Raw genomic sequence first — 26,270 nt, 5'->3', positions numbered from 1 at the left:
TACCTTTTCCATTATCCTTTTGATACTTTTCCATAATCCTTTTAATGCTTGTCCATAATCCTTTTAATACCTTTACACACTTTCCATAATCCTTTTGGCACCTTTTCCATCATACTTTGAAACCATTTCCATTATCCTTTTGAATCATTTTTAGGAGAAAGGATTGATGACATATTTTGAAGATACATGGATAGCTGAAAGAGAACAGAGACGCCATTCTATCGAAAGAGAAATAGAAATAAAAGAATCTGAATTATACAGAGCTAATAGACCACCTCCATTATTCTATGGTAGGCCAATTTTTTTTTAGATATTTTAACTGTGAGGACATGTTGAGACTTTGTGAAACGAATGCAGAGTTTGGTGAAAATAGGGTAATATAGTAATATGATTTCCCGGGTATAAGCAATTGGTTAGCTAATTACAGACAAGCCAGGTGCAGTTATTTTGAGTGTTTTAAGTGTTCAGGATAACTAAATATTGAATTCAGTGAAAAATTAAATTACTATGTGCCTCTATTAAAGAGATTTAAAAGAGGTTTTCTAAACTTTGTATACTGGGAACACTGATAAGATCAATTTGCATTATTCCAATTTTCTGTCAGACGTCATCAAACACTTAGTTTTAGTTGAATCGCAGAACCACAGACATCTGTTCAAAAATTAGAATGGTGTAAATTGATGCTATCAGAATCCCTGATACACATAAAAAATTTAGAAAACCTTTTTACAATTCCTTTAAGGTCATCAAACTGCAGTAGGGATAGTGGCTGAAATAGTTCAAATGTTTAAAGATTCCACAACAAGATTGTTTCCATTCAATATTATTTCATTTAGAACATGTGAAAAAGAGAAAATCCCAAGTTGATTACAGTAAATTAACCCAAGAACCCAGCTATTTTCATCCTAAATTGGGTAATATTATGTTTAATGGTAGACTGATACCAGCTAGCTCTAACTATGGGTGCTTCATGACCATGACCACAAGAAATAATACTGCTTCTCATATACCAGAGAATTTCAGGGTATGAATTTATTTTATCACAAAACAGTTCTGCGACTTGAAGATCTAGGGTTCAATCCCAACATAGGTTGAGATAATACCTTCTGATTTTTCAACCCGGTTTCCTCCTGTCAGTGATGTAGGTAAGAGAAGCTGACATGGAAAAGGGTCTAGTCCTTCAAATAGGACAATAAACCAAGGCCCTGTGTGCTACAGGCTGTGCATGTTAAATATCCCTCGATGGTTGGAAATTGAAAAACAGTAGTTTTCCTCATTGCACACTGCATGGTGTTGCCTGTCTTCATTACTTGACATTATATACGATATATATTTTTTAATTCAACTCTACGATCATTTTTTATTATTGTTTCAGCTACTAATGAGACCCTGTGCACTGGTTGTTCCAGACACAAATCAGATTATCCAGACCATGTTTTATATCTACAACTATACTACTTCATTACAACTAGCTCAAAAGTTCTCACGATTTCTTAGTTCTTTGAAGTTATATGTAAGAATGCCGTAAATCTTTTAATGATACCCTGTGCACTGGTTGTTCTAGACACAAATCAGATTATACAGACCATTTGTCGAATCTCAGATTCTCTGATTGCTTAACCCATTGATACCTGGAGGCCATTTTTATTAATATCATAAACCTAAATACAATCTAGGTATAGGAAAAAGGGAAATCTGACACATTTGGATTTGAATTTCAGTTGAATTTTAAGATTTAAATTTTTATCCATTTCCATTTTTAACCCGGTTTCCCCCTGTCAGTGATGCAGGTAAGAGGGGCTAACATGGCAAAAGCGTTAAGTCATTCGGATGGGACAATAAACGGAGGCCCCATGTGCAACAGGCTGTGCATGTTTAAGACCCATTGACATTTGGGAATCGAAAGACAAGGGTAGGCTAATGCTGCTTTCCTGTAGTGTGTCCAGTGCTACGACATTCGTCCGACCATCGGCTGAAGACATTCGCCAACATCAAGTGTGTTAGATATTAATCGCCCAAATATTTATCGACACGTTCGGCAAGTGTGTCCACTCTGACGAAGTCTATCGTGAACTTTCCTGTAACTAAACCAATCACAGACGCCAATGGCAACCTCCAGCAATGCAATGTGAAGTGCAGAAAATAAAGAGAAATTAATTATGTTGTGGGAGTTATATGATATAAGCAGTTGGCGTTCTTCTCTTCTTTCTGGACACCATCATATTTTTATCATGTGACTAAGTGCCGTTCACATGCGTAATTTAATTTGTAGGCGAGTTATCAAATCAGGCGTTCGTCCAGTGTGACTGCTGCGTTGGCCTAATAAATTCGGCGACGAATAGTTCTGCAAAAATACCGGCAAATAATATTCGTCCAGTATGTCCTTAGCTTGAGATTATACAACCCCTTTTCTGTTAAAATGTCAATCCAACTTTAAATTTTTGATTCATTTCCAGTTACCAAATAGTCCAAGTTCCAACATCAATTTACGAGAAATAAAGACTATTATTATAGCCAGTGTTAAAAACTTACGAAGCAATAGACATTTAGATTATATCTCTACAGAAACTGAGGGTAAGTATTAAAGGGGGAGTGTGCGAAATTTTCATTATCAAAAAAATTGTAAATTATACCTTAAATAAAAACACAATGGAATATTTTAAGGTATTTCCTTGTGTTTTTGTTATATGTGCTCTCCGCTTCAAAATGTTGTTCAAATCTTAAATTGTACCTGAAAATATTTCTAAAATAAGCATTTACATCTATGTATCTACCAGTCTAATTAATATTAGACCAAACATTCATTTATTAACTTTTATTTTTAATATAGCCACTTCAGTTAAGGTCTAACGACAGCCCTTTTCAATGATTTTCAAAATAACTTTTTGACCTAACCAGATAAACACTGCATCACAAAATGCCAGCAGTGGAGAGGGTAGAAATTGATTGGTTAAAGCAGACGAAAGTGAGTTAGGTTAAAAGGTTAATTTGATGGATGTTAAAAAGGGTTGTCATTAGTCACTGACTATATTAAAACTACAAGCTAATGAAAAATGGAACAATATTTTTATTTTAAAACATGGGCATAAAAAATGTGCCCAAATATATTTGCTCAACCATAGTATTATTTCTACCTTTATTCAAGATGGAGAATCAAGAACATCTGAAACAGAAGATATTGGAATGGCAGAAGAGAACAGTTTAGTTTTTACTTTAAAAGAACTTCTCACCTCCCGTTTTGAAGATGCAGAACATGTATCTATATTTAGTAACATATTAAAGGATGTGTTTCCAGTCGCTATGTCCAATCAACAAGACTTGCCCTACCAGTCTTACGATCCTAATGTTGTCTCTGCTATCAAGTCACAACTTAAAGATGATTATTTAGAAGAAAATGAAGACTTAGTTTTGAAGGTAAGAATTATCTCTTGTGTGAATGCAGTTACATGTATCACACAACAGTTCTGTTCTCTGGTACATAACACAGGTTCATGCCCCATGTAAACAGAACAACATGACATTCTTTGAAGTTGACAACTATGTTAGAATCTGGCAACTCATTTCATAAATTCCATTTTTTAGTTTTGAATATATGTAAATAGTTTTCAGAAGTACTAGAAATGTACAAAAATTGCATAATTCTTTCAAAAATACTTCAAAATAGGAATTTTACTCACTATTGCTAAATATGTCATTTCTATATATCACAGAGTATCTTGAATTAACATGTCATCATTTTAACATTCAAATGCGGATAATTCTAGACACACATGAATTTGAAGGCTCAAATTTCGACGTTGAGCTGTGAACACTATTACTATTATTATTTACATTTCTGAGACTAAAGTATGATTGGTCAAAAAAATGAGGCACCTGTCCCTTTAAAATGTGAGGCGTTACCTATGTAATGTCTGCCTTAATGATGCTTTTATTCTGATATGATTTTGTTGCAGACACTACAACTTCATACAGCAGTAGAACAGAAGAGTCCAGTGATTATAACAGGACCTACTGGTAGTGGTAAATCAACACTATATAATACACTATCTAGAGCTATTAATTCACTGAACTACAAATCATACAGTCCCGATCATTCTAAAGATGAATTAAATACAGAATATGGTTTAGTCCATGCCAATACTCAAAAAATTAAGGTGAGAATAGAATTTTGTTGACAATGTTATTTTCATTTGTTGTATTTGAATTACATATTTGTTTGTTTTTATTTACCACGAGTCAGAAATAGTTTTGTGCCTTTCGAAAAATAAAATCGTATTATTTGTCTTCTTGTTTAATGGAATATTACCTCTTAGAATAGACAAGACATTGAAAGTCACAAACTTGGTCAATAAGAGTATATATTCATCAGTTAGACTTACCAGGTACCATGACTAAAGAATAGAATCTCTATATAAGATGATATATCCATTAAACTAAATAATTATTGAAAAACGCTTCTAAATATTATTGAATTTTTATAGATTTATTGGATTATAGAGAGATTCTGTTGTATAGTTATGACACCAGATAAGTCCACTGATGAACAAAGACTCCTTTTAACCAAGTTTAAAAATTTCAATTTCTTTGTCATCCTAAGAGCTAAGCTTAGTAAACCTTTAAACATGTGGTTCATAATTACCTAATTTTTTTATTAAATTTTATTTGGATAACATTTATTTTAAGGATGATGATGGTGATGTAAGTAAAGGCTGTCATAGATATATATTGCTTGCTTCTTTTATATTCATACATAGTAAGACTATATATATACCATAGTTGTTACTCATTAACATATTTAAACAAACGAATTCGTTAGGATGTTATATGTTAATAAGTAAGACAAATGGTATATATGACTTGTAACATAAATTAAAATAATTGACAGCTTGAACTTTTTACGGCAAAAAGGGGTGGAGCTTCAGCCTTGCAATCACATCAAAATGCACTGGTTTTAGCCCACCTAAGCTCCACCTACTTTCTTCTTTAAGGTATCCAAGTATGGTACAACAACAAATGGCTGATAGACCATGGTTTTCCTCAACCATACATTTAAGCAATTTATTTCTTAAAAAAAATCAAAGAAAAATGCAATTTATGTTACAACTTTAGTTATATTGCTTATTTTTATTTTCTTGGCTTTTATATTATTTCTATGATCCATATTCTTTATTGATGTCACCTTTGTCTAAAGTTTTCTATGCAATATCTATCATTAACTAAATGATATAATAATAATTTATGTCTAAATCTTTGTAAATATATAACGTTTAGCTTCTTGTGGTAAATCATTCAATAATTCTTAGTTTTACTCCTCTTTTTCTATCAAATCTATCAATAGTGTAAGCTTCTATAGCACAGTGGATTACAGCAATGGTTCTTTACGTGACGTCATTTGCTTGGTTACGTTGAGCAACATGATTCAAGTTCTGTTTCAATATTTCTAAAAAAAATAGGTCTGTTGTCTGAAACACAGGCTGAAAATAGATCAGTTGTCTAAAGAATGCATAGCGTGAAACTCTGAGTAACAACATGATTCAAGTTCTGTTTTAATATTTCTACTTATACAGTTATGTTAAAGTTACAAAATATTGATATACACTATGTTAACTCTCTAAAAACTCTGATGGGGTGACACATTGGCCCATTCTGGAGACAAATTTTCTTGGATAATAAATAAATGTCATGATTTATTTATTTATGATGATAGATTGTAGCAGACATAGAAAACACCGATTTTATCAAAACTAAGAAACGTGAATTGACTGGCTTTAAGAAGATAAAAAATCTACGTCAGAATATAACACGAGCTCAAGATTATATTGACAACGTACAAGACAAGATCAAAGAAAAGAAAAAACCAGATCATGCTGAATACCCTAAAGTTGATGTCGTGAAAATAAATCCAACTTCTATGATGCCTGAAGAAGTAAGTCTACAGATGTACATTGTGGTGGCTCTACTACCATAGAGACTGGTTGAACCAAGGCCACAGGACCACACCCCTAAGAAAGAAAACAAAATTAAATGGATTGTAAAGAGGTTTTCTAAATTTTTTATGTGTATCGGGGACACTGATAGCATCAATTTGCACCATTCCAACGTCTGTGGTTCGTGCATTTCGACTAAAACTAAAGCTTTTTATGATGTCACTAGCTATCAGTGTCCTCAATACACATCAAAAATTTAGAAAACCTCTTTACAATCTCTTTAAAGAAAATGTACCGAAGTATAGAATTATAATCAAACTGAAATGACTTTTGTGAAAATATTTTCTCGTTTAAAAGACAGTTATCCTTTCATTTCAGCTTCTTGGTCATTTCCAAAATGGACTCTGGTCTGGTGGACTACTTACAAAAATAGTAAAAGATTCCTACACGATGGCACTAGCTACTAAGGCGCATGTAGAATCATATGTAAATGGTGATAAGAAATTAAAGAACACTGGAACAACAGAGCTGCCGTCCATTTTAACACGCTGGATTGTGTTAGATGGTGAAATGGATCCATTGTGGACAGACGGATTTAAAACCTTACTAGATGAACAGCGTTGCCAGATTACAGCTAATGCTGAAAAAATTGAACGGAAAGGTAATTGTGTGTTTTTTCCACTGAACACATTGCAGAAATATCAAATGCATTAATTTTTTGTCTGTATTAAAGAAGAGTTCCGTTACTGTCATTATGAAGATGATCCCTATCAATTTTCGTGATGATCTTATAAGTTTTCACCTAAATATCTTGTTCGACTTATCGTTTTCACTCTATTTTCTCTGTTTTCGCAAGGCTATATTTTAAAGAGTTAAAGAGCTAATACTTATATGAATAGAAAGTAGAGGTGTTCTAATGACTTGGAAAAATACCAGTTTGTCTCACATGTCAATAATTAATTCATAACTAACTAACTAAATTAGAAGAAAATTACCAATGACTTCCAATGAGTAACTGATCAAGAAAGGTCAATAAGTTGGGTATTTTTTTTTGTTTATCCAGACTGACATGGACATTTTATTATATATGCAATAAGAACATAATGATATGATTAAGAATACATGATAATTTATTAGACACACCAATTAATCAAATAGTTTGCTTAATTTGACATTACAAAATAAGGAAACCCATCTTTAAGTATATTTTGTTGATTATTCTGTTTTTTCTCTTCATGTATCAGAGATCCCAAACTTCTATTTATATTTCCAGTGGTATTTTTTTCTTTTTTTGACTAAAATAGCTAAGGATTTGGTTTAAGGGACAAAAAGAATAGGAAATGACTTTCAAAGCATCTTAAAAAAGAAAAATCACCAGCTGCGGGCACACGAGGAAACAAAAAATCTCCAGTTGATTATTTTCCACTATGTTGATACATGCATGCAGATCAGGCAATTGAAAGGAAAATTAATCTGATTGGATGTTGACACTCTGTATTGCAGACGATAAAATAATCGGTGACAAAATTCAAACATGTTTGATATTAAAAATCCTGTCAGCAAAGCGTGGCACACCTGAGATTTTACTCCAGATTTGTGTTGACTGTTTGTCTGCCCGCACCATAATGCATGATATTTCTTTGTGTGATTTTTTTTTCTGTTTTGATCTCACTTTAGATACAACATCAGTTATATTTGAAACATGTTCACTCCACAATGCCTCACCATCCTCTATAGCACGGTGTTCAGTTGTTCACTGTCAAGAGTCCACTGTTTACTGGAAATCTTTATTTTATCACTGGAAACAGACAGCCAAACATCGCTGGGTCATAACAGCTAATTGGTAAGTTTAAAGGGACATATGGGGCATTTTGGAAGATTGATTTTTGTCTTAAATATGTCATCTGTCTTCAGAAGTACTAGAAATGTACGAAAATCGCATAATTCCTTTAAAAATATCTCAAACTAGGAACTTTACTCACTGTTTCTATATATGTCTATTCTATCACAGAGTATCTGTATGTATGACTACATTCAATTGCAGATAATTCTAGATACACATGGATTTGAAGGCTCACATTTCGACTGTGAGCTATGAACATTAATACTGATTGGCTAAGCCAAAAAATTCAACTAGATTTATCATTATACTGACTAAATACAGGATACTACAGACCACTATCATTTTATGTTACAGTACCAACATACTAGAGAATCTTATAGATGATGTGTTCCCACCAACCTTAAAATATCTCAAATCTGAATGTATGTCTGGTCTCAACATGAATATCAGTCAAACGTTGACCAATCAGAACTCTGTTGTCAAGGGTATACAGGAAGTGACATCATTCTTCATGATTTTTAATGCCATGCTGGATCGTGTGTTATTACGAGATGAATTAGAAAGGAAGTTGAAATTAGAAACTACAGAAGGTAAGATTTAATGAGCAATTACCCTGCTGCCGAATGTTGTAAATATCTTTTCTATAGATGTCCTTTCTACATTGTGCTAGTGTCTCAAAACAGACGAGTCAAGTGCAGGTAATTCTTGATACACATGGATTTGAAGGATCAAATTTCAATGGGGAGCTGTAAACACTAATACTGATTGGCTTAGCTAAAAAATTCCTGTTTCTGAGTACGATTGGTCAAAAAAATGCTGCAGCTGTCACTTTAAAGCATAAGATGATCTTATTTCAGATAGGGAATCGAGTAATAAAAGTATGGGGAGTAGTCCCTCCAGGAATATGTCTAGTAGACTAACAACCACCTCTCAGATAGATATGATGATACCAAACTACATGGAACTAGTCCAGTCTATGTTTGCATTCTCTTTTATTTGGGCTTTTGGTGGATCTGTGCATGACAGGTTAGGAGTAATAAATTTTTTAAAATTTGCTTCCAGATTTTTGGTTGTTAGGACCATAGATGTAACATAAGATCCTTTCTATAGGAGTTGGTACTTGTCCAAACCTATCAGGCGTCGGCCATAATGAATCCAGAACGAGGCTCATAACTCAAACAAACAAAGGTCACAGCGCGTCACTGCATAAAATCGCCACCAAAACTCCTCCAATCCCACTAATTTAAAACTAATCATATTTTACATCATTAAAATCAGAATTGATTACCGCCTCAAAAACGAGGCGTGAATAAGGTTTATTGCCAATGATCTTTTGTGTTTTGTTTTGAAATTTCACATGATGTGGTCTTTGCCCATCTTTTTATTTTTTTGGCCGAAAGATTTATCGTTGTAGCCAACCAATAAATTAAATACATGTAGTTATGTTTTTTACTCTTCAGATTTAGAGATAGATTTAGTAGATTTGCTCATGAGATTCTGTACCATGCTCGCCATCCAATACGTCTGCCTATGTGGGGACAAGTGTTTGATTATTATGTGGAAGAATCTTCGGGTGCCTTTGTACGCTGGAGTGAAAAACAAACAGAAAAACTGAAAAATGTTGGAGGATTTATTGTCACCTCTGAGGTAAGGAATTTACTGCTTCTAAGGCTGAAATTTTGAGCCTTTTACTGGCCCACTCGTACTAATGGCTGTAATGGCATTTTCATACCAAGAAAAGGGTTTTGTTGTTGATTTTGTTTGCACTGCACTGTGCTACCCTTTCTTCTTTAATAACCTTAAAGGGACAGATGAGGCATTTTGGGGGGTTGATTTGGGTTTTGAATATATGTAAATAGTTTTCAGAATAACTAGAAATGTACATAAATCCCATATTTTCTTAAAAAATATTTCAAACTAGGAATTTCTTTCCCTATTTCTATAGAATGTCTTTTCTATATATCACAGAGTATCTTAAATTGACGAGTCGTCATTTTACATTCAAACACGGATAATCTGGACACAAGTGGATTTGAAGGCTCAAATTTTGACATTGAGCTGTGAATACTATTACTGATTGGCTAAGCTAAAATAAATTCCAGTTTCTGAGACTAAAGTATGATTGGTACTGAAAAATGGCGCATCTATTCCTTTAATAGTCATGACATAGTCATGGAAGTTTCTCAAAGAATCATCTTCTTGTGGTCATAAATGGTAGCAGTTGATTGGAGAGTTCTGAACAGGCTGCGCCTGTTCCAATTCTAATCTGGCCTCAAAGCGGATGTGTCAATTTCAAAATTTTCTTATCTTTTTCCTTCTCCGCCATTTTTAATTCTGTCTGCACCTACTAATTTTTCGGCAGGCATAAAACACATTCTAAATTCTGTTCTAACTTGTTTGGTTGGTTCCATGAACGTGCAGAACTCACCAATCGAGCGACCCCTTTTGAAACAAATGGAACATGACTCATTGGTAAACGTTTTTAGACTATAAGTCTGAATACTAGGTCTGTAATTCATCTTTTTATGGTTCTCTTAAAATGCCTGATGTTCTGTGTTTCAGACTGAAAGATACCATTATATAATAGATTTACTGGTCCACTCTAACCAACCAGTGCTACTATCTGGTTCTCCTGGTGTTGGTAAAACATCTTTAATACAGGTAACATTTATGTTTATTCTGAACTTTTTATCACTACCAATAGACGGCATAGGTCGAGATAATACCTTCCGATTTTTCAACCTGGTTTCCCACTGTTAGTGATGAAGGTAAGAGGGGGTGACATGGAAAAAGCGTCTAGTCCTTTGGATGGGACAATAAACCGAGGCCTCGTGTGCTACAGGCTGTGCACATTAAAGATCCCTTGACAGTTCTAAAAAGAGTAGTGGGATGTCGGTGTGCTGGCAAAATTTCCCTCATTGCACTCTGCATTGTGTTGCCCTTCTTCATTAGCTTCATTAGTGCAGAAAAGTAAGGCATTTCATTTCATTTTTCCACTCGAGGACACAGACCTCACTCACCCACTACCATTAGCAATTGAATTTGTCCATTTGGTTAACCTTACAGAGAGTCCACATATAGTTAAAATGGCTATGTTGTACACTTCTAGCTCTTATTTCGGAATTTTACATCATTTCACAAATTTCCTTGATTTCTTTTCAGAATTTGATCATGACTCGTCATGCTTCAACGACAATCAGAATGTCTCATGATATGACATCGTCATTGCTGCAGACGAAACTTCTGTCACGTGTCATGGAGTTGAAAAATCGTGGGCTGAATCCAGTAGGAGCATCAGCTTTATCCCATGGAAAACAAAGTCATTTATTTTTTATTGATGACCTAAGTATGTGTGGTACAACAGGAAGTTATCAACCATCTTTAGAGTTACTACGTCAGACTCTAACTCACGGCGCTGTGTATGATAAACAGAGACTAGAGTTACAGACTATGCCTGATATTGGATTTGTTGCTGCCTGCACCAATCCTGCCTCTCCAGGTAAACTCAATTCAAAAATCCGCAAGAACAGTTGGTTAGAGCGTTGGTTCTTTACATGACGTCATTTGCTTGGTTAATCGAGCAAATGGCGACTGTGGGTTCCGATCTCAATCGGCGTGTGATATTCTGATGACCTTGAATAAGTCATCTTCACTCATAAATCCAGTCGGCCCAGCTGTAAATGGGTACAGATAATCTGGGAAAGATCAATGTCAAAAGGTTTGACCAAGGACCAGCTGGTAGAAAGGATCCTTAATTGTGAACCGAAGATGTTATCCTTTCAAAATATTGTTCCTTCTCTCTTAAATATAGTTGTCAATGACCACAAACAACCACACAAAATGACCTCCTCCCAATCTTTCTGGATATCTCACGTCTGCATTGCAAGTACCCCCTACACACCTCAATTCCATTTTGTCAGATACACACGAGTTGTTAATAATTAAATTTTATTTATGATACACGCTTTGTTGTTTGTGGGTAAGACATGGCGGCTAATATTCAGCTGTCAATCATGCTTGCTGATCAGTGAATTCCAAGAAATGGCCCAAAAATTACTGTCTATATACACCACTTGGTACATGGTGGCAATAAGATTCTGAAGAGGTTGATCATATAAGGCAACAAAAAAGAAAGCATGGGTCATATATTTGCAGACAATTCTAATTACATAAATTAATATAATGGCCTTATACATAGACAATTCCAACCACTGCCATTTATTTGGTCAAATCCCATTAATGATTGCAGGTACAGGACTAGGAACATCCAGTCATCTGTTGTCATCCAGATTAACCAGACTCTTTGTTAATTTGAACCTGTTTAAACCTTCCACTGATACATTGTTGACAGTTTTTTCTAAACCTCTACATTCGTGGCTTGAAGAGTTCCCTTCCTATTCTGTAGAACATCATCAAGAATTTGCCAAGGTAGGTGTGAAATCTGCTGAGTGGGGACCATTGGTAAAAAACAGGCGAGGCCAGTGGCAGAGCCAGGTTTACGTCCAAGGGAGGGGAAAATACCTAGTTATGAGAATTTTGCTCGGAAAACTTGCTTTTACAGCTGCGAGGGGAGGGGCAGAGGGATCAGCTCTGAGGGGTGGCTCCGTCACTGGCTGAGGCGGACAAGCTAGTCAGCGAAACTAAAGCTCCGATGTTGGCTGCGATAAACAATTCAAATATGAAAATATATCCTCATCTGTTAGCAGGAATAACGATAAAAATCTGCAAATCACCTTGGCAACAAACGGATGTAGATGGATTGAATTCAAAGGAAAGAAAACAATGAAGACACTTCTTGAGCAATGCAGTCTCTTCACGCACAAATTCTAAAATGAAACTATAACTGAGGGTGAATTAATGGGGGATATCTGTCGAAGTTGAGACCTTTGTCCTGATATATGACCATAGCCGCCATAGGGTAACAGTTTATTGCTTAAATAATTATTTTAACTGTGTGAACTCTCTATTACAGGCTATGGTAGTAGGTCTATTAGAAGTGTATAATTCAGTAAGAGAGAGATTGAAGCCTTCACCAGCCCATGCGCACTATCTCTTCAATCTACACGATTTAGCCAAGGTTGTACAAGGAGTTCTGCTCATGTCCCCTAGATCTAGGTTGAGGAAAAACAAAAATATGAAGAAAGCCGACAGTAAGTAGTATATTAGTTTGATGTATCACGATACGACATGCAATGATATGCGTATCGTATCGCAAGGTCATATATCGATACATGACGATATCTCTCATTCCTTAAAAACAGTGGGTGGTTTTATAAGTCGGTGAATGGAATCGCAAATTTTGACTGAAATTGTTAGAAACTATTTTTAAGACAGTGGACACTAACCACTTCTATCAACTATATTACCAAATATCACAGTTATAAAGTTATAAATTAATATATATAGAAACTATTTATAAGACAGTGGACACTAACCACTTCTATTAACTATATAACCAAATATCACAGTTATTTATAAAGTTATAAATTAATATATATAGAAACTATTTATAAGACAGTGGACGCTAACCACTCCTATCAACTATATTACCAAATATCACAGTTATAAAATTATAAATTAATATATATAGAAACTATTTATAAGACAGTGGACGCTAACCACTTCTATCAAATATATTACCAAATATCACAATTATAAAGTTATAAATTAATATATATAGAAACTATATATAAGACAGTGGACGTTAACCACTTCTATCAACTATATTACCAAATATCACAGTTATAAAATTATAAATTAATATATATAGAAACTATATATAAGACAGTGGACGTTAACCACTTCTATCAACTATATTACCAAATATCACAGTTATAAAATTATAAATTAATATATATAGAAACTATTTATAAGACAATGGACACTAACCACTTCTATCAACTATATTACCAAATATCACAGTTATAAAGTTATAAATTAATATATATAGAAACTATTTATAAGACAGTGGACGCTAACCACTTCTATCAACTATATAACCAAATATCACAGTTATAAGATTATAAATTAATATATATAGAAACTATTTAATGGACAATAACCGCTTCTATCAACTATATTACCAAATATCACAGTTATAAAATTATAAATTAATATATATAGAAACTATTTATAAGACAGTGGACGCTAACTACTTCTATCAACTATATAACCAAATATCACAGTTATAAAGTTATAAATTAATATATATAGAAAATATTTATAAGACAGTGGACGCTAACCACTTCTATCAACTATATTACCAAATATCACAGTTATAAAGTTATAAATTAATATATATAGAAACTATTTATAAGACAGTGGACGCTAACCACTTCTATCAACTATATTACCAAATATCACAGTTATAAAGTTATAAATTAATGTATATAGAAACTATTTATAAGACAGTGGACGCTAACAACTTCTATCAACTATATTACCAAATATCACAGTTATAAAGTTATAAATTGATATATATAGAAACTATTTATAAGACAGTGGACGCTAACCACTTCTATCAACTATATAACCAAATATCACAGTTATAAAGTTATAAATTAATATATATAGAAACTATTTATAAGACAGTGGACGGTAACCACTTCTATCAACTATATTACCAAATATCACAGTTATAAGATTATAAATTAATATATATAGAAACTATTTATTAGACAGTGGACTCTAACCACTTCTATCAACTATATTACCAAATATCACAGTTATAAAGTTATGAATTAATATATATAGAAACTATTTATTAGACAATAACCACTGCTATCAACTATATTACCAAATATCACAGTTATAAAGTTATAAATTAATATATATAGAAACTATTTATTAGACAATAACCACTTCTATCAACTATATTACCAAATATCACAGTTATAAAGTTATAAATTATTATATCTAGAAAAACTTTGAAGATTAAGATTTTATCCCTTTACCCCGAATCACGATATACATTCGCAAACAAAGCGTCATAAAGAGTGATTTGTTTTGATTGGACAATATTTATCTATGAATACATAATTTTTCTCACTTGTGTTCCCACGGCCCCGAGGAAGTATGACGAATGGGGGTGTGGTTTGGACACAATGATCATCCATTTAATTTGTTTCTTTTCTTTTCCCAGAAAGATCCAAAGGAAGAAAAACTTCCGTTGATGGTTACAGTAAACCAGCTGAGTCAAGTGAAGCAGCTCCAATGATGAAAGTTATAGCTCAACTCTGGTGCCATGAATGCCTCAGAATATTTTCTGATAGACTCATCTCTGATGAAGGTAGGTAGAAAAGTGCCAAATCTAATAAGTAGATGGTTGTAGTTACTTGCTGCCCCCTAGAGTTACTGGGTGTCCAGTTAAGTTACTGGATGCGAGTAACTTGGTGTCCAGTTACTGGATGTCCAGATGCTGAGCATCCACAAGAGTTACTTTGTATCCACTAGAGTAACTTGGTGTCCACTACAGTTACTTGGTGTCCACTTTAGTTATTTGGTGCCTACTAGAGTAACGTGGTGTCGACTAGAGTTACTTGCTGTCCACTAGATCTTTTAAGCATCCACTAGAGTTACTTGATGTCCACTAGATCTTTTAAGCATCCACTAAAGTTACTTGATGTCCACTAGAGCTACTTGCTGACCACTAGATCTTTTAAGCATCCACTAGAGTTACTTGATGTCCACTAGATCTTTTAAGCATCCACTAAAGTTACTTGATGTCCACTAGAGCTACTTGCTGACCACTAGATCTTTTAAGCATCCACTAGAGTTACTTGATGTCCACTAGAGCTACTTGCTGTCCACTAGAGCTTTTAAGCATCCACTAGAGTTACTTGATGTCCACTAGAGTTACTAAGCATCCAGTAGAGTTACTTGGTGTCCACTTGAGTTACTTTTTATTCACTGAAATTACAGGGTGTTCACTTAAGCTATTGAGCATCCATTAGAGTTAATTGGTCTGTACTAGAATTACTTGGTCTCTACTAGAATTACTTGGTATCCAGTGAGTGTCTAATAGAGCTTCTGAGTATCTCACAGATTTACTTGACACCAGAGCTACTGACTAGACTAGACTAGAATTATGTGGCATTACTAGAGCCACTGACTAGACTAGACTAGAATTATGTTGCATTACTAGAGCTACTGACTAGACTAGAATTATGTGGCATTACTAGAGCTACTGACTAGATTAGAATAGAATTACTAGAGCTACTGACTAGACTAGATTAGAATAGAATTACTAGAGCTACTGACTAGACTAGATTAGAATAGAATTACTAGAGCTACTGACTAGACAAGACCAGAACTAGTTCATTGGAGATACTGTGTGTCTACTAGAGTTACTGTTTGTCCACTGGATCTATAAAACAAGACATAATTTATTTGAAGTGTTCAAATGGTCATATTTTTTGTGGTTATACTGATGGTGATATTCCTTGGTGAGATAGTGTAGGCAGATTGATTTAACTGTTTCTTATTTTCAGATCAATCCTGGTTCATCAAGATGTTGGAAGACACAGCTATAAAACAATTCTGTTCACCAAGAGATGAGCTGAAACTTGAAATGTCAGCTATTTCTGAGGAACCTGTAAGTATCTTTAGTTTACCAACTAATAATTAGTCATTGTATTCTGTCTAGGATGGCGCTCTGTTCCAATTCAATCGAACGGTACGAAATTTTGCCCATTTACTTCTTTCTCCGCCATTTTGAATTCTGTCTGCACCTTCTACTTTTTCGGCACACGTGGAACACGTTCTGAACTCTGTTCCAACTTGTTTTATTAAACGATCTCTTGATTCCATACATCATGAACATGCAAAACTCACCAATCAAGCGGCCCTTTTATGATTGACACAGTTTCTGAGCTAGCTGTGGAGTGATGTGTCCAATTTCCAAATTGGTGAAGAGTTATATTTTTCACCAGAATTATGCAATGCTTGAAATTGAGGATTGAGATATATTCTATTGGGTTTAATTTTGATTTTAGTGGTTTTTTCATGTTGGGAATATGATATATATCCTTGAAATCTGGTTTCATTCTAGGTTGGTCGTTCCACTCCAGCTCAAAAACCAAGATTTACTCCGCCTGTTATTTCGATGTCTACTGATTTTGATGACACCGAAGAAGAATCAGAGGAAGAAATTGTAAAAGAACCATCAGAGACTGATGAAAATCACGTTGATTCAGAGAGTCAATCTGAACCCAAAACTGATGTCAGTATTACACAGGAAACAATAGAAGAAGCTGATGCTGAACAAGAAACATCTTCTGAGACAACTGGTCCAGGTCTTAACAAAATATTTTAAAATTAAAATTAGACCAAACTTTGGTTCTGTTTGTTTATTAGATTTTATTTTTAATATAGCCACTTCAGTTAGGGTCTAACAACAGCCATCTTAAACTGTCCTTAAATTAACCTTTTGACCTAACCCAATGTTGTCTGCTTTAACCTATCCAGTGATGGCATTTTGTGATGCAGTGTTTATCAGCCTCGGTCAAAAGGTTAAGTTGACGAACGTTCAGTAAGACTGTCAATGGATTCTAAGTAACTATATTAAAAATAGAAGCTAATAACAAAAACAGAATGAAAGTTTGATTTAACATTTATCAACAAGAGAAGAACAATTAAATTTTTTCTAATTTTTTTGTCAATTCTGTACCACTTTGATACATTTTGTACAGGACAAATAAGTGAAGAAGATGCAGAAACGGTGGAGAATGAACCTAAGAAACCATCTGTATCAGATGAAAGCCAAGAGTCTGAAGATTCTGATGATGATGCAGATGATGATGATAGTGATTCAACTGATGAAACCATGACCTATGGCTCATCTTCTCGTAAGTTTCAGTCTGAATTAAAATAAGACCAAACTTTTGTTCCATTTATTATTAGCTTTTACTTTTTATACGCCCACATCTCTCTATGTGGAAGTATATTGTCGGCACCCCTGTCCGTCCGTATGTGTGTACATATTCAAGTTCGAATTTGAGCTATTTTCGACTGTTAGAAACAGAGTTATTGCCCTTGCCCCAAAATCTTGAATATGCTATTACTCTCTTAGTTTTCAACTGATTTTGATGAAATTTAAAATGGATGTTATTGGGCCTAAATCGAAAGGTTTGAAAAAGTTTAGTTTACTTCTGATTAAATTTAAGGCTTTTTCAAGATTTAGGCCTCTTACGTCAGTATTGAGGAGTTATTGCCCTTTTAACCTCTATACAGTAAGTGCTTCTATCAACATCAATTGCTCTAAAAACTAGAGTGTTTGAAGGAATCAAATGAAATTCGGTATGTGCATATTTTGGATGCCTTGTCTCAAATCTCCAGTTTTTAAAACTTATCTTAATGTATTTTTAGTTGGAGAAGTTGGTAAAGAAAACACTCCAGGGTATAAATCCAGTCAAATGACAAACCAAGCCTCACTTTGTAAGTTTATTTTTAGCATTTTAAGAGCACATTATTTTGGTATTGAGTTATGCTCACAAGACAAATGGTGTTACTAATTTTGTGTTTTAGTTTGCATGTGCCACTTTCTTTTTTATGTATAAATAAACCAAGTACTAATGAGCCAAACCGCAAAACGAAACCTTAAATCCAAAACAATATATTGGCAATATTAGTAGCATCTAGTAGCATTTTCATATGAGGAAATATACAATTAAAAATGAGTAGGTAAGCTTATTTCATAATGAAAGGTAGTATCAGGTGTCTAGAATGTATACCAGCTGAAAGAGCTTAGGTTCAGCATTTTGTATCAATTAACAAAAAACTTTCCATTGTGTACTGCAGAATAGTAGGGACCAAATTAACTTTATTCTGATTTTATCAGCAATGCTAATACCCTGAAATTGAGCTTTATTAGGTACAAAACAAACATTACAGGGTCGTATCCCTTTAACTCATGATGAACTAATGGTGTTAACTAATGACTAATATAAAAACTAATAATGTCAACTAATTACTTATAAAAACTAATACAATTAAATAAACTAATCAATGAACACATGTACTTTTATAGCTTCTTCTAATCCAACATCTAATACCACCTCAACACCACAAACTTTAGATTCTAAACCATCCTCATATTTACTGGAAGGTAAGTATTGTTTTCCTAAGGATCAGTATCGTGGCTAGACTGGCAAAAAGTTCTTAATCAACAGTCTTTATCTGAATTTCAGTTCAAAATTTTGTTTAAAGCTTAAATTAGATACTTGAAGTTAGTTGATTTTATCTAAAAGGGATTGTAAAGAGGTTTTCAAAACTTTGTTTGTGTATCAGGGACACTGATAGCATCAATTAACACCATTCCAATTTTCAATCAGACGTCTGTGGTTCCTGCAATTCTACCACATCTTAGTATTTGATGATGTCACTATCATCAAGTACTAAGTTGTAGTAGAATTGCAGGAACCACAGACAGCTGATTGAAAATTGGAATGGTGCAAATTGATACTATCAGTGTCTCTGATACACAAACAAAGTTTTGAAAACCTTTTACCATCTCTTTAAATTGAAATTTATGTGAGAATTGCAGTGAGATGGAAGTCTTTGGTTATATTTTAGTTACAAGTGGTACATCACTACCAGGTAAAGGTGGTAAGCAGAGTAAGAATGCTCGAGTTAAGCGAGGTGTTACTTTTAAAGCAGGATTGATAGCTGATAGAGATTATGAAGCGTACGCTGGCCCACTCATGTCAGTTGATGAGGTAAGATTAAAACATAGCTTGCCAGGCAAGCTAATATACGCCCACTGGCAGCTTTGATTTTAAATAAAAATATTTAGCAGTACAGTAACAATCACCAGTATGAAATAAATATTCAACCTTCAGTCATACACTTCTTTTGAACTTTTTGGGCGATACTGAACAATATTACAATAAGTTTTGAATCAAGTCTTTTAGTGTTTATAAACTAATATTTCGCGTTTTCAAGAACAAGGGCAATAACTCACACTGAATATTTTTCTATTTTTCTGATTATTAATAGGGTTCATCCATGGCTTATAATAAGCGATTCACAAAATTTTGTCAAAATCTGTTAAAGATGGGTTCACTTATTTTCATTTATGAATATACTTAGACTGAATAGAAAGTAGAGGTGTTCTAATGACTTGAAAAAATACCAGTTTGTCTCACATGTCCATAATTAATTTATAATTAGATGATTAGAAGAGAATTACCAGCAGAATTCCATTGAGTGACCGATCAAGAAAGGTCAAAAAGTCTTTTTTGTTTATACTAGACTGTACATACATGGACATATATGATTGGTTAAAACTCTAAATCTTATGCAATAAGAATATAATGATATGATAAGGATTATATGATAATTCATTAGAAACACCAATTAATCAAATAGTTTGCTTAATTTGACACTAAAAAATAAGGAAACCCATCTTTAAGAATTGCGTCTTTTTAAGTGGTTACGAGTCATTTTGGACAGACTGACATGGGTGATGCCAATATATGCCCCCCTTTTTATGTGGGCGTATAAAAATGACAAGCAAGTTATTGATGATAAATTACACTTATTACGTATTCTACACTAAAAATACACACTAACTTACCAAAAGATGAACAAATAACCAACCAACAATATCGGTACCTCGATAGTTTTAGTATGACATGTATTACTAAATAACTCTATATCTATCGCTGTAATTTGTTGCCTTGAGTATACACATAATCTGCTGAAAAATACAAATAAGAATAACAGATGATTGATGTATATTCTATGCTTTTTTAAACTTCGTTAAAATGAGTCTTTGTTCATCAGTGAATTTACCTGGTGTCATAACTATACAACAGAATCTCTCTATAATCTAATAAATCTATAAAACTAAGTAATAATCCATTAAACTAAGTAATAATCCATTAAACTAAGTAATAATCCATTAAACTAAGTAATTTTGAAACATACATAGAAGTGTTTTTCAATAATTGTTTAGTTTTATAGATTTATTAGATTATAGAGGGATTCTATTCTTTAGTCATGGTACCTGGTAAGTTCAACTGATGAAAATAAACACTTATTGACCAAGTTCGAGACTTTAAATTTTATGTTTCCTTTCAAGCATCCCTTTTGGAGAGTTTGATTTGTTATTTCTTGGTTCTCAAGTAAACAATATCTTAGAACAATCATTTAAAGCCCATGGTTCCCCATTTTCAGGGGTTGATTTGAGTATTGAATATATGTAAATAGTTTTTAGAAGTACTAGAAATCTACAAAATGTCATAATTCCTTAAAATATACCTCAAACAAGAAATTTAACTTTTGTTTTATTTCATTCACAAGCTTATCTTCTCTCTTAAATTTGGGGTTGACAGTCTTGTTGGTATAGTCTCTGACACCAAAACATCTTCTGTCGTGGGACAGGATGATTGAGTCTACTATATACACATGACGTCATAAACAGATTCTCAAATGAATTTAAAATCTCTTGAAAGGTTGACTCGTTAAAATATTTTTTAAACTTAGATAATTATGGATACACTGGAATTTGAAGGCTCAAATCTCAACGGTAAGCTGTGAACACAATTACTGATTAGTTTAGCAGAACAGTTCGCATTTGTGGGACCAAAGTATGATTTACTCCCGGAAATACCGCACTTGTCCCTTCAAGATAATATGATATTTTATTTTGCAGTTTAAAAGTGGTAATAAAGCATTGACTAGTATTATATTTAGTAAATACTATAGAACCTGTTATACTGAACATGCTGGTCTCCCTATTGAAAAAGGTAATTCATATATTTAGTATATTAATCTAATTCATTTCAACCCTGAGCCCAGTTTACCGGCCACACACTAACGCAATAGATACCCGAGCAGCCAGTATACCAACGGTTATTAAGTGACGTCATACAACGTTTACGTCATACGCTTTTACACTCAGGGTTCAAAGGGTTAATCAGTGTCGTTATTATTTTTTTGTCTCTGTAGTAATCTGACGAGATTTATACCAAGGTCGCGCACTGATGACGTTTCAAGCTATTTATGGCAGACAATCATGCACCACTCTCCCGCCAATCAGAATCACTTTTACAAGCGGGTATCAGCAGTTTCATAATTTAATTGGTCAAATCGCTCTATCTTAAGTTTCACTATCCCACAATTCATAGTAGATATTAAGACACAGATTCTGCATGATGCGCTGTGATTCGTCGAAATGAACATTAACAGTATTCAGTCTTGGTATATATTTCTTTAGATTACAATAGAGACCCAGAAAAAAAAAATAACAAAATTGTAATCTTATTTAGCATATACACAGTGACAGTTTTATTTTTATCACAAAATGTATGTCTATAGAAAAGCTCACACAGAGGACAATGCTGAAAATTTATTGTAATATTTTACTTTCAGGTTATATTGAAACAAATGAAAATAATTTACTGGAAGCTATGACAACGTGTTTAGATGTTTATAACAATGGAACAAGTCAACAGTTAGATCTGGTTTTCTTTCAAGAGGCTCTACATCATGCTGCCAGACTGAGTCGGGTTTTGGTAAGTTGTCAACTGATCGTTGTCTTGCTAAAAGAAGTGCAGAATGATTTAAAAATTTGTAATGATACAAAAGGAAAGGATCACCATATTTTACAAAGATAACAGTTTTATGAATTCTTTTTGAGCATGTCCTCATCCATACCTCTTTGCAATAATCTTACCCAGGGACTCGTTCGATTTGCAGTCTGTAACATGCCCCATTAGGAGTACAGCAATCAAGCAGGAAACGACGGTGTCCAGGACCTGTCCATGCTGTTCCAGGTGAAAAGGTGGTGTTGCTGGAACAGTGACATCATCAAAATGGTGGCAAGTATGTTTATCAGATGCCAATGCGAGGTGTTTTTGTGCCACACAACAGGTGGTTACAGCACATAGGCCTTTTTGACAAACTTCCGAAAGTTGGTAGGTAAAAATAGAAATAATGCTTTGTTTTATATCTTTTTTAAGGCTTATCCAGGAGGTCATGCACTGTTACTAGGAATAAGTTACTGTACTGGTAGAGCAACATTAGCTAGATTAGCTTCTTATACAGCTAACTGTAAGGTAAGCTAATCACTTCATCAATAAATAAATTCTAATGGTAGCCGCGGTGGCTCAGTGAGTTAGACACTTGCTTGCTAACCTGAAGGTCTAGGGTTCAATCCCTGCATAGGTCGAGATAATACCTTCGGATTTTTTAACCTGGTTTCCCCTTATTAGTGATGTAGGTAAGAGGGGCTGACATGGAAAAAGCATTTAGTTGTTCGGATGGGACAATAAACCGAGGCCCTGTGTGCTACAAACTGTGCACGTTAAAGATCCCTTGACGGTTGGAAATCGAAAAAGAGCAGGTTAAAGCCACTGTCCTGGCAAAATTTCCCTCATTGCACCCTTCATGGCGTTGTCCGTCTTCATTATCACACAAGGTGCAGAAAAGTAGGACATAAAACTCCATTCATTTCATTTCATAAATTCTAATATGTTTACAAAGAACAAATTGTTTAGCTTTGAACAAAGCAACTAGAAAAGCCTGAGCAAATTCGCCTTTAATAGACCTTATTATTGCATCGGCCATATTGATTTCAGAATGAGGCTCATAACGCTAACAAACAAAGGTAGTATGGTGTCACTGCAATGAAATAGCCACTTGCCGTCTTTAAAACCTCCTTCTCCATAACTCAGAAACTAAAACTAATCATATTTTACATCATTAATATCAGAATTGATCAAGCTATTTAATGATACTTTCAGATGAATTTTACCTTCACACATTTTTGAGAAGGGGCAGTTTTAAAGTCGATTTAGAGGCTGTTGATCGATTGTTTAGTGACGTTTTATAGGTTATTCATTCAAACGACGTTGCCATCTTATCAATGGATGACGTAATTTGCGTTATGAACCTCGCTTTTAGTGTCTAAAAAACAAGACGTGAATAATGTTGAATTTTACAGCGAAGTTTTCCTTAGAAGATCAAATAAGGCGAAATATTTTGTGTAACTTTTTCTTCCTTACTGTTTGCACTCTGGATCAATGGCAGAAAAGCTACAAGCAAAACATTTTTTCAATTCTAATATGCTTTGTAGATATTTGAACCGAAAGCACTGGAAGATAAAAATAAAAATCTAATGTCCATAAAAGAACATATCAAAAGAAGTTGTTTTCATGCTGGGGTCAATGGAAGGTCAACTGTCCTGTTAATACATGAAGGTTTGGGCCCTGACTGTCTTCAATTGGTCACCTCAGTCATGGCAGAAGGTAAGTTCAGTACTAAATTTTACAAAATATTAAATTACTTTTAAGATGACTATAAATTAGTGTTCGAAGTATTTTTGAAGAAATTATACAATTTTCTTACATTTCTAGTACTTCTGAAGACTATTTACATATATTCTAGACTAAAATCAACCTCCCAAAATGGTGCATCTGTCCCTTTAAGCTGCCTTAACTTTAGTCGTCTATTAGATTGCATTTTGGACTGATTAAAATTTCTATGTTTTTGCAGGTAAAGCACCAGAACTGTACAGTAACGAAGAAGTGACTAATATCGTCTGTCAAATGATGCCTGGAGGTGTACAGACTAAACGTGTGGATAAAATAGAACAAGCCTTTGATCGCTATGTCAAACGTATAAAGCAAAACCTACATATTATAGTCTGCCTAAATTATAAAGGTAAGTACCAGTACAAAAAATTCCTAGCCTGTGATATCAGCATCCGCTGGAAGCATACATTAACTTGTCATCTACCATCAACTACCTAGTTTGTGATATCAGCATCTGCTGGAAGCATACATTAACTTGTCATCTACCAACAACTACCTAGTTTGTGATATCAGCATCCGCTGGAAGCATACATTAACTTGTCATCTACCATCAACTACCTAGTTTGTGATATCAGCATCTGCTGGAAGCATACATTAACTTGTCATCTACCAACAACTACCTAGTTTGTGATATCAGCATCCGCTGGAAGCATACATTAACTTGTCATCTACCAACAACTACCTAGTTTGTGATATCAGCATCCGCTGGAAGCATACATTAACTTGTCATCTACCAACAACTACCTAGTTTGTGATATCAGCATCCACTGGAAGCAAACATTAACTTGTCATCTACCATCAACTACCTAGTTTGTGATATCAGCATCTGCTGGAAGCGAATTTTAACTTGTCATCTACCAACAATTACATAGTTTGTGATATCAGCAGCCGCCGGAAGCAAACATTAACTTGTCATCTACCATCAACTACCTAGTTTGTGATATCAGCATCTGCTGGAAGCGAATTTTAACTTGTCATCTACCATCAACTACCTAGTTTGTGATATCAGCATCTGCTGGAAGCGAACGTTAACTTGTCATCTACCAACAACTACCTAGTTTGTGATATCAGCATCCGCTGGAAGCATACATTAACTTGTCATCTACCAACAACTACCTAGTTTGTGATATCAGCATCCGCTGGAAGCATACATTAACTTGTCATCTACCAACAACTACCTAGTTTGTGATATCAGCATCCGCTGGAAGCATACATTAACTTGTCATCTACCAACAACTACCTAGTTTGTGATATCAGCATCTGCTGGAAGCGAACGTAAATTGTCATCAACCAACCAATCATAAAAAATCCAACGCTCACCAACTGAGCTAAAAAAAAAAAAATTTGTAAATTTTTCTCCTTTCCATTTTCAGGAAATAGTTACTCATCTGATTTTAAATCTTTACAAGACAAGATCAACCAGTATCCAGAATTAATAAAATACTGTTTCAGTATAGATCTTTATAAACCATGGAGTTTTCAGGCATACGCCTCCATTGCTAAAGGATGGCTGGAAGATCCTAATTCTAAGGTAAAGTAGTGATTGGTGATTTCTGGATTATCTGGATTCATGGAATCAACAAGACACTCAATTAAAGTTGGAACAGAGTTAAAAACGCGTTCCACTTGTTCCGAAAAAAAGTAGGGGCAGAATACAAAATGGCGGAGAAAGAAATAGATGGGATTATTTTAAATGTGACTTATTTTGCTTCTGTACTGTTTGATTGAGGCCAGAATTGGAACAGACGGAACCTGTTCAGAGCTCTCCAATGGAGTGCCACCATAGTGTCAAATTTAGAAAACTGGCTTTTTTTTTTGCCTTATTGCCTACTGATTGGTAATAATTTAAAAATGTAGTGCTCAAACAAGTAGGATAGTAAATTTACCAATGACGTTTGTTTATTTTTATAAACGAATAATAGATACCTACTTAAAGAGACAGGTGTGCCATTTTGTACCTTTGTCTCAGAAACAGGAATTTTTTTGCTAATCTATTCAGTAATAGTGTTCACATCTCACCGTCGAAATTTGAGTCTTTAAATGTTCAGAATTATCAAATTATCCTTGTTTGAATGTTAAAATGACAAATCGTCTTTTCTTTAAACACTTTCATAGAAAAGACAACTATAGAAATAGGAAAAGAAATTCCTAGTTTCAGATATTTTCTAGTACTTCTGAAGATTA

At 34.1% G+C, this 26,270-nt stretch overlaps 1 protein-coding gene across 1 annotated transcript in view; it reads left to right on the top strand.

Annotated features, from left to right (window-relative positions):
* The window catches only part of LOTGIDRAFT_173233 (hypothetical protein), a gene marked incomplete at both ends in the record, with an annotated part of 90,802 nt that overhangs the window by 39,212 nt on the left and 25,320 nt on the right, over positions 1-26,270 (top strand). The window contains 30 exons of the mRNA XM_009050694.1: positions 155-290; positions 837-1,024; positions 1,376-1,513; positions 2,457-2,574; positions 3,146-3,414; positions 3,954-4,154; positions 4,684-4,698; positions 5,708-5,926; positions 6,306-6,588; positions 7,605-7,770; positions 8,125-8,360; positions 8,628-8,796; positions 9,231-9,417; positions 10,333-10,431; positions 10,933-11,269; positions 12,020-12,198; positions 12,743-12,920; positions 14,912-15,058; positions 16,260-16,363; positions 16,820-17,063; positions 17,460-17,615; positions 18,136-18,204; positions 18,797-18,874; positions 19,342-19,484; positions 21,425-21,518; positions 22,144-22,286; positions 22,734-22,829; positions 23,849-24,020; positions 24,268-24,435; positions 25,460-25,617. Coding sequence (XP_009048942.1) covers positions 155-290; positions 837-1,024; positions 1,376-1,513; positions 2,457-2,574; positions 3,146-3,414; positions 3,954-4,154; positions 4,684-4,698; positions 5,708-5,926; positions 6,306-6,588; positions 7,605-7,770; positions 8,125-8,360; positions 8,628-8,796; positions 9,231-9,417; positions 10,333-10,431; positions 10,933-11,269; positions 12,020-12,198; positions 12,743-12,920; positions 14,912-15,058; positions 16,260-16,363; positions 16,820-17,063; positions 17,460-17,615; positions 18,136-18,204; positions 18,797-18,874; positions 19,342-19,484; positions 21,425-21,518; positions 22,144-22,286; positions 22,734-22,829; positions 23,849-24,020; positions 24,268-24,435; positions 25,460-25,617 — 4,890 coding nt within the window. The remainder of the gene's footprint in view (positions 1-154; positions 291-836; positions 1,025-1,375; positions 1,514-2,456; positions 2,575-3,145; positions 3,415-3,953; positions 4,155-4,683; positions 4,699-5,707; positions 5,927-6,305; positions 6,589-7,604; positions 7,771-8,124; positions 8,361-8,627; positions 8,797-9,230; positions 9,418-10,332; positions 10,432-10,932; positions 11,270-12,019; positions 12,199-12,742; positions 12,921-14,911; positions 15,059-16,259; positions 16,364-16,819; positions 17,064-17,459; positions 17,616-18,135; positions 18,205-18,796; positions 18,875-19,341; positions 19,485-21,424; positions 21,519-22,143; positions 22,287-22,733; positions 22,830-23,848; positions 24,021-24,267; positions 24,436-25,459; positions 25,618-26,270) is intronic.

Source organism: Lottia gigantea, assembly GCF_000327385.1.
Source record: "Lottia gigantea unplaced genomic scaffold LOTGIsca_152, whole genome shotgun sequence".
Taxonomy (NCBI): domain Eukaryota; kingdom Metazoa; phylum Mollusca; class Gastropoda; family Lottiidae; genus Lottia; species Lottia gigantea.
This window is presented reverse-complemented; position numbering and strand designations above follow the sequence as displayed.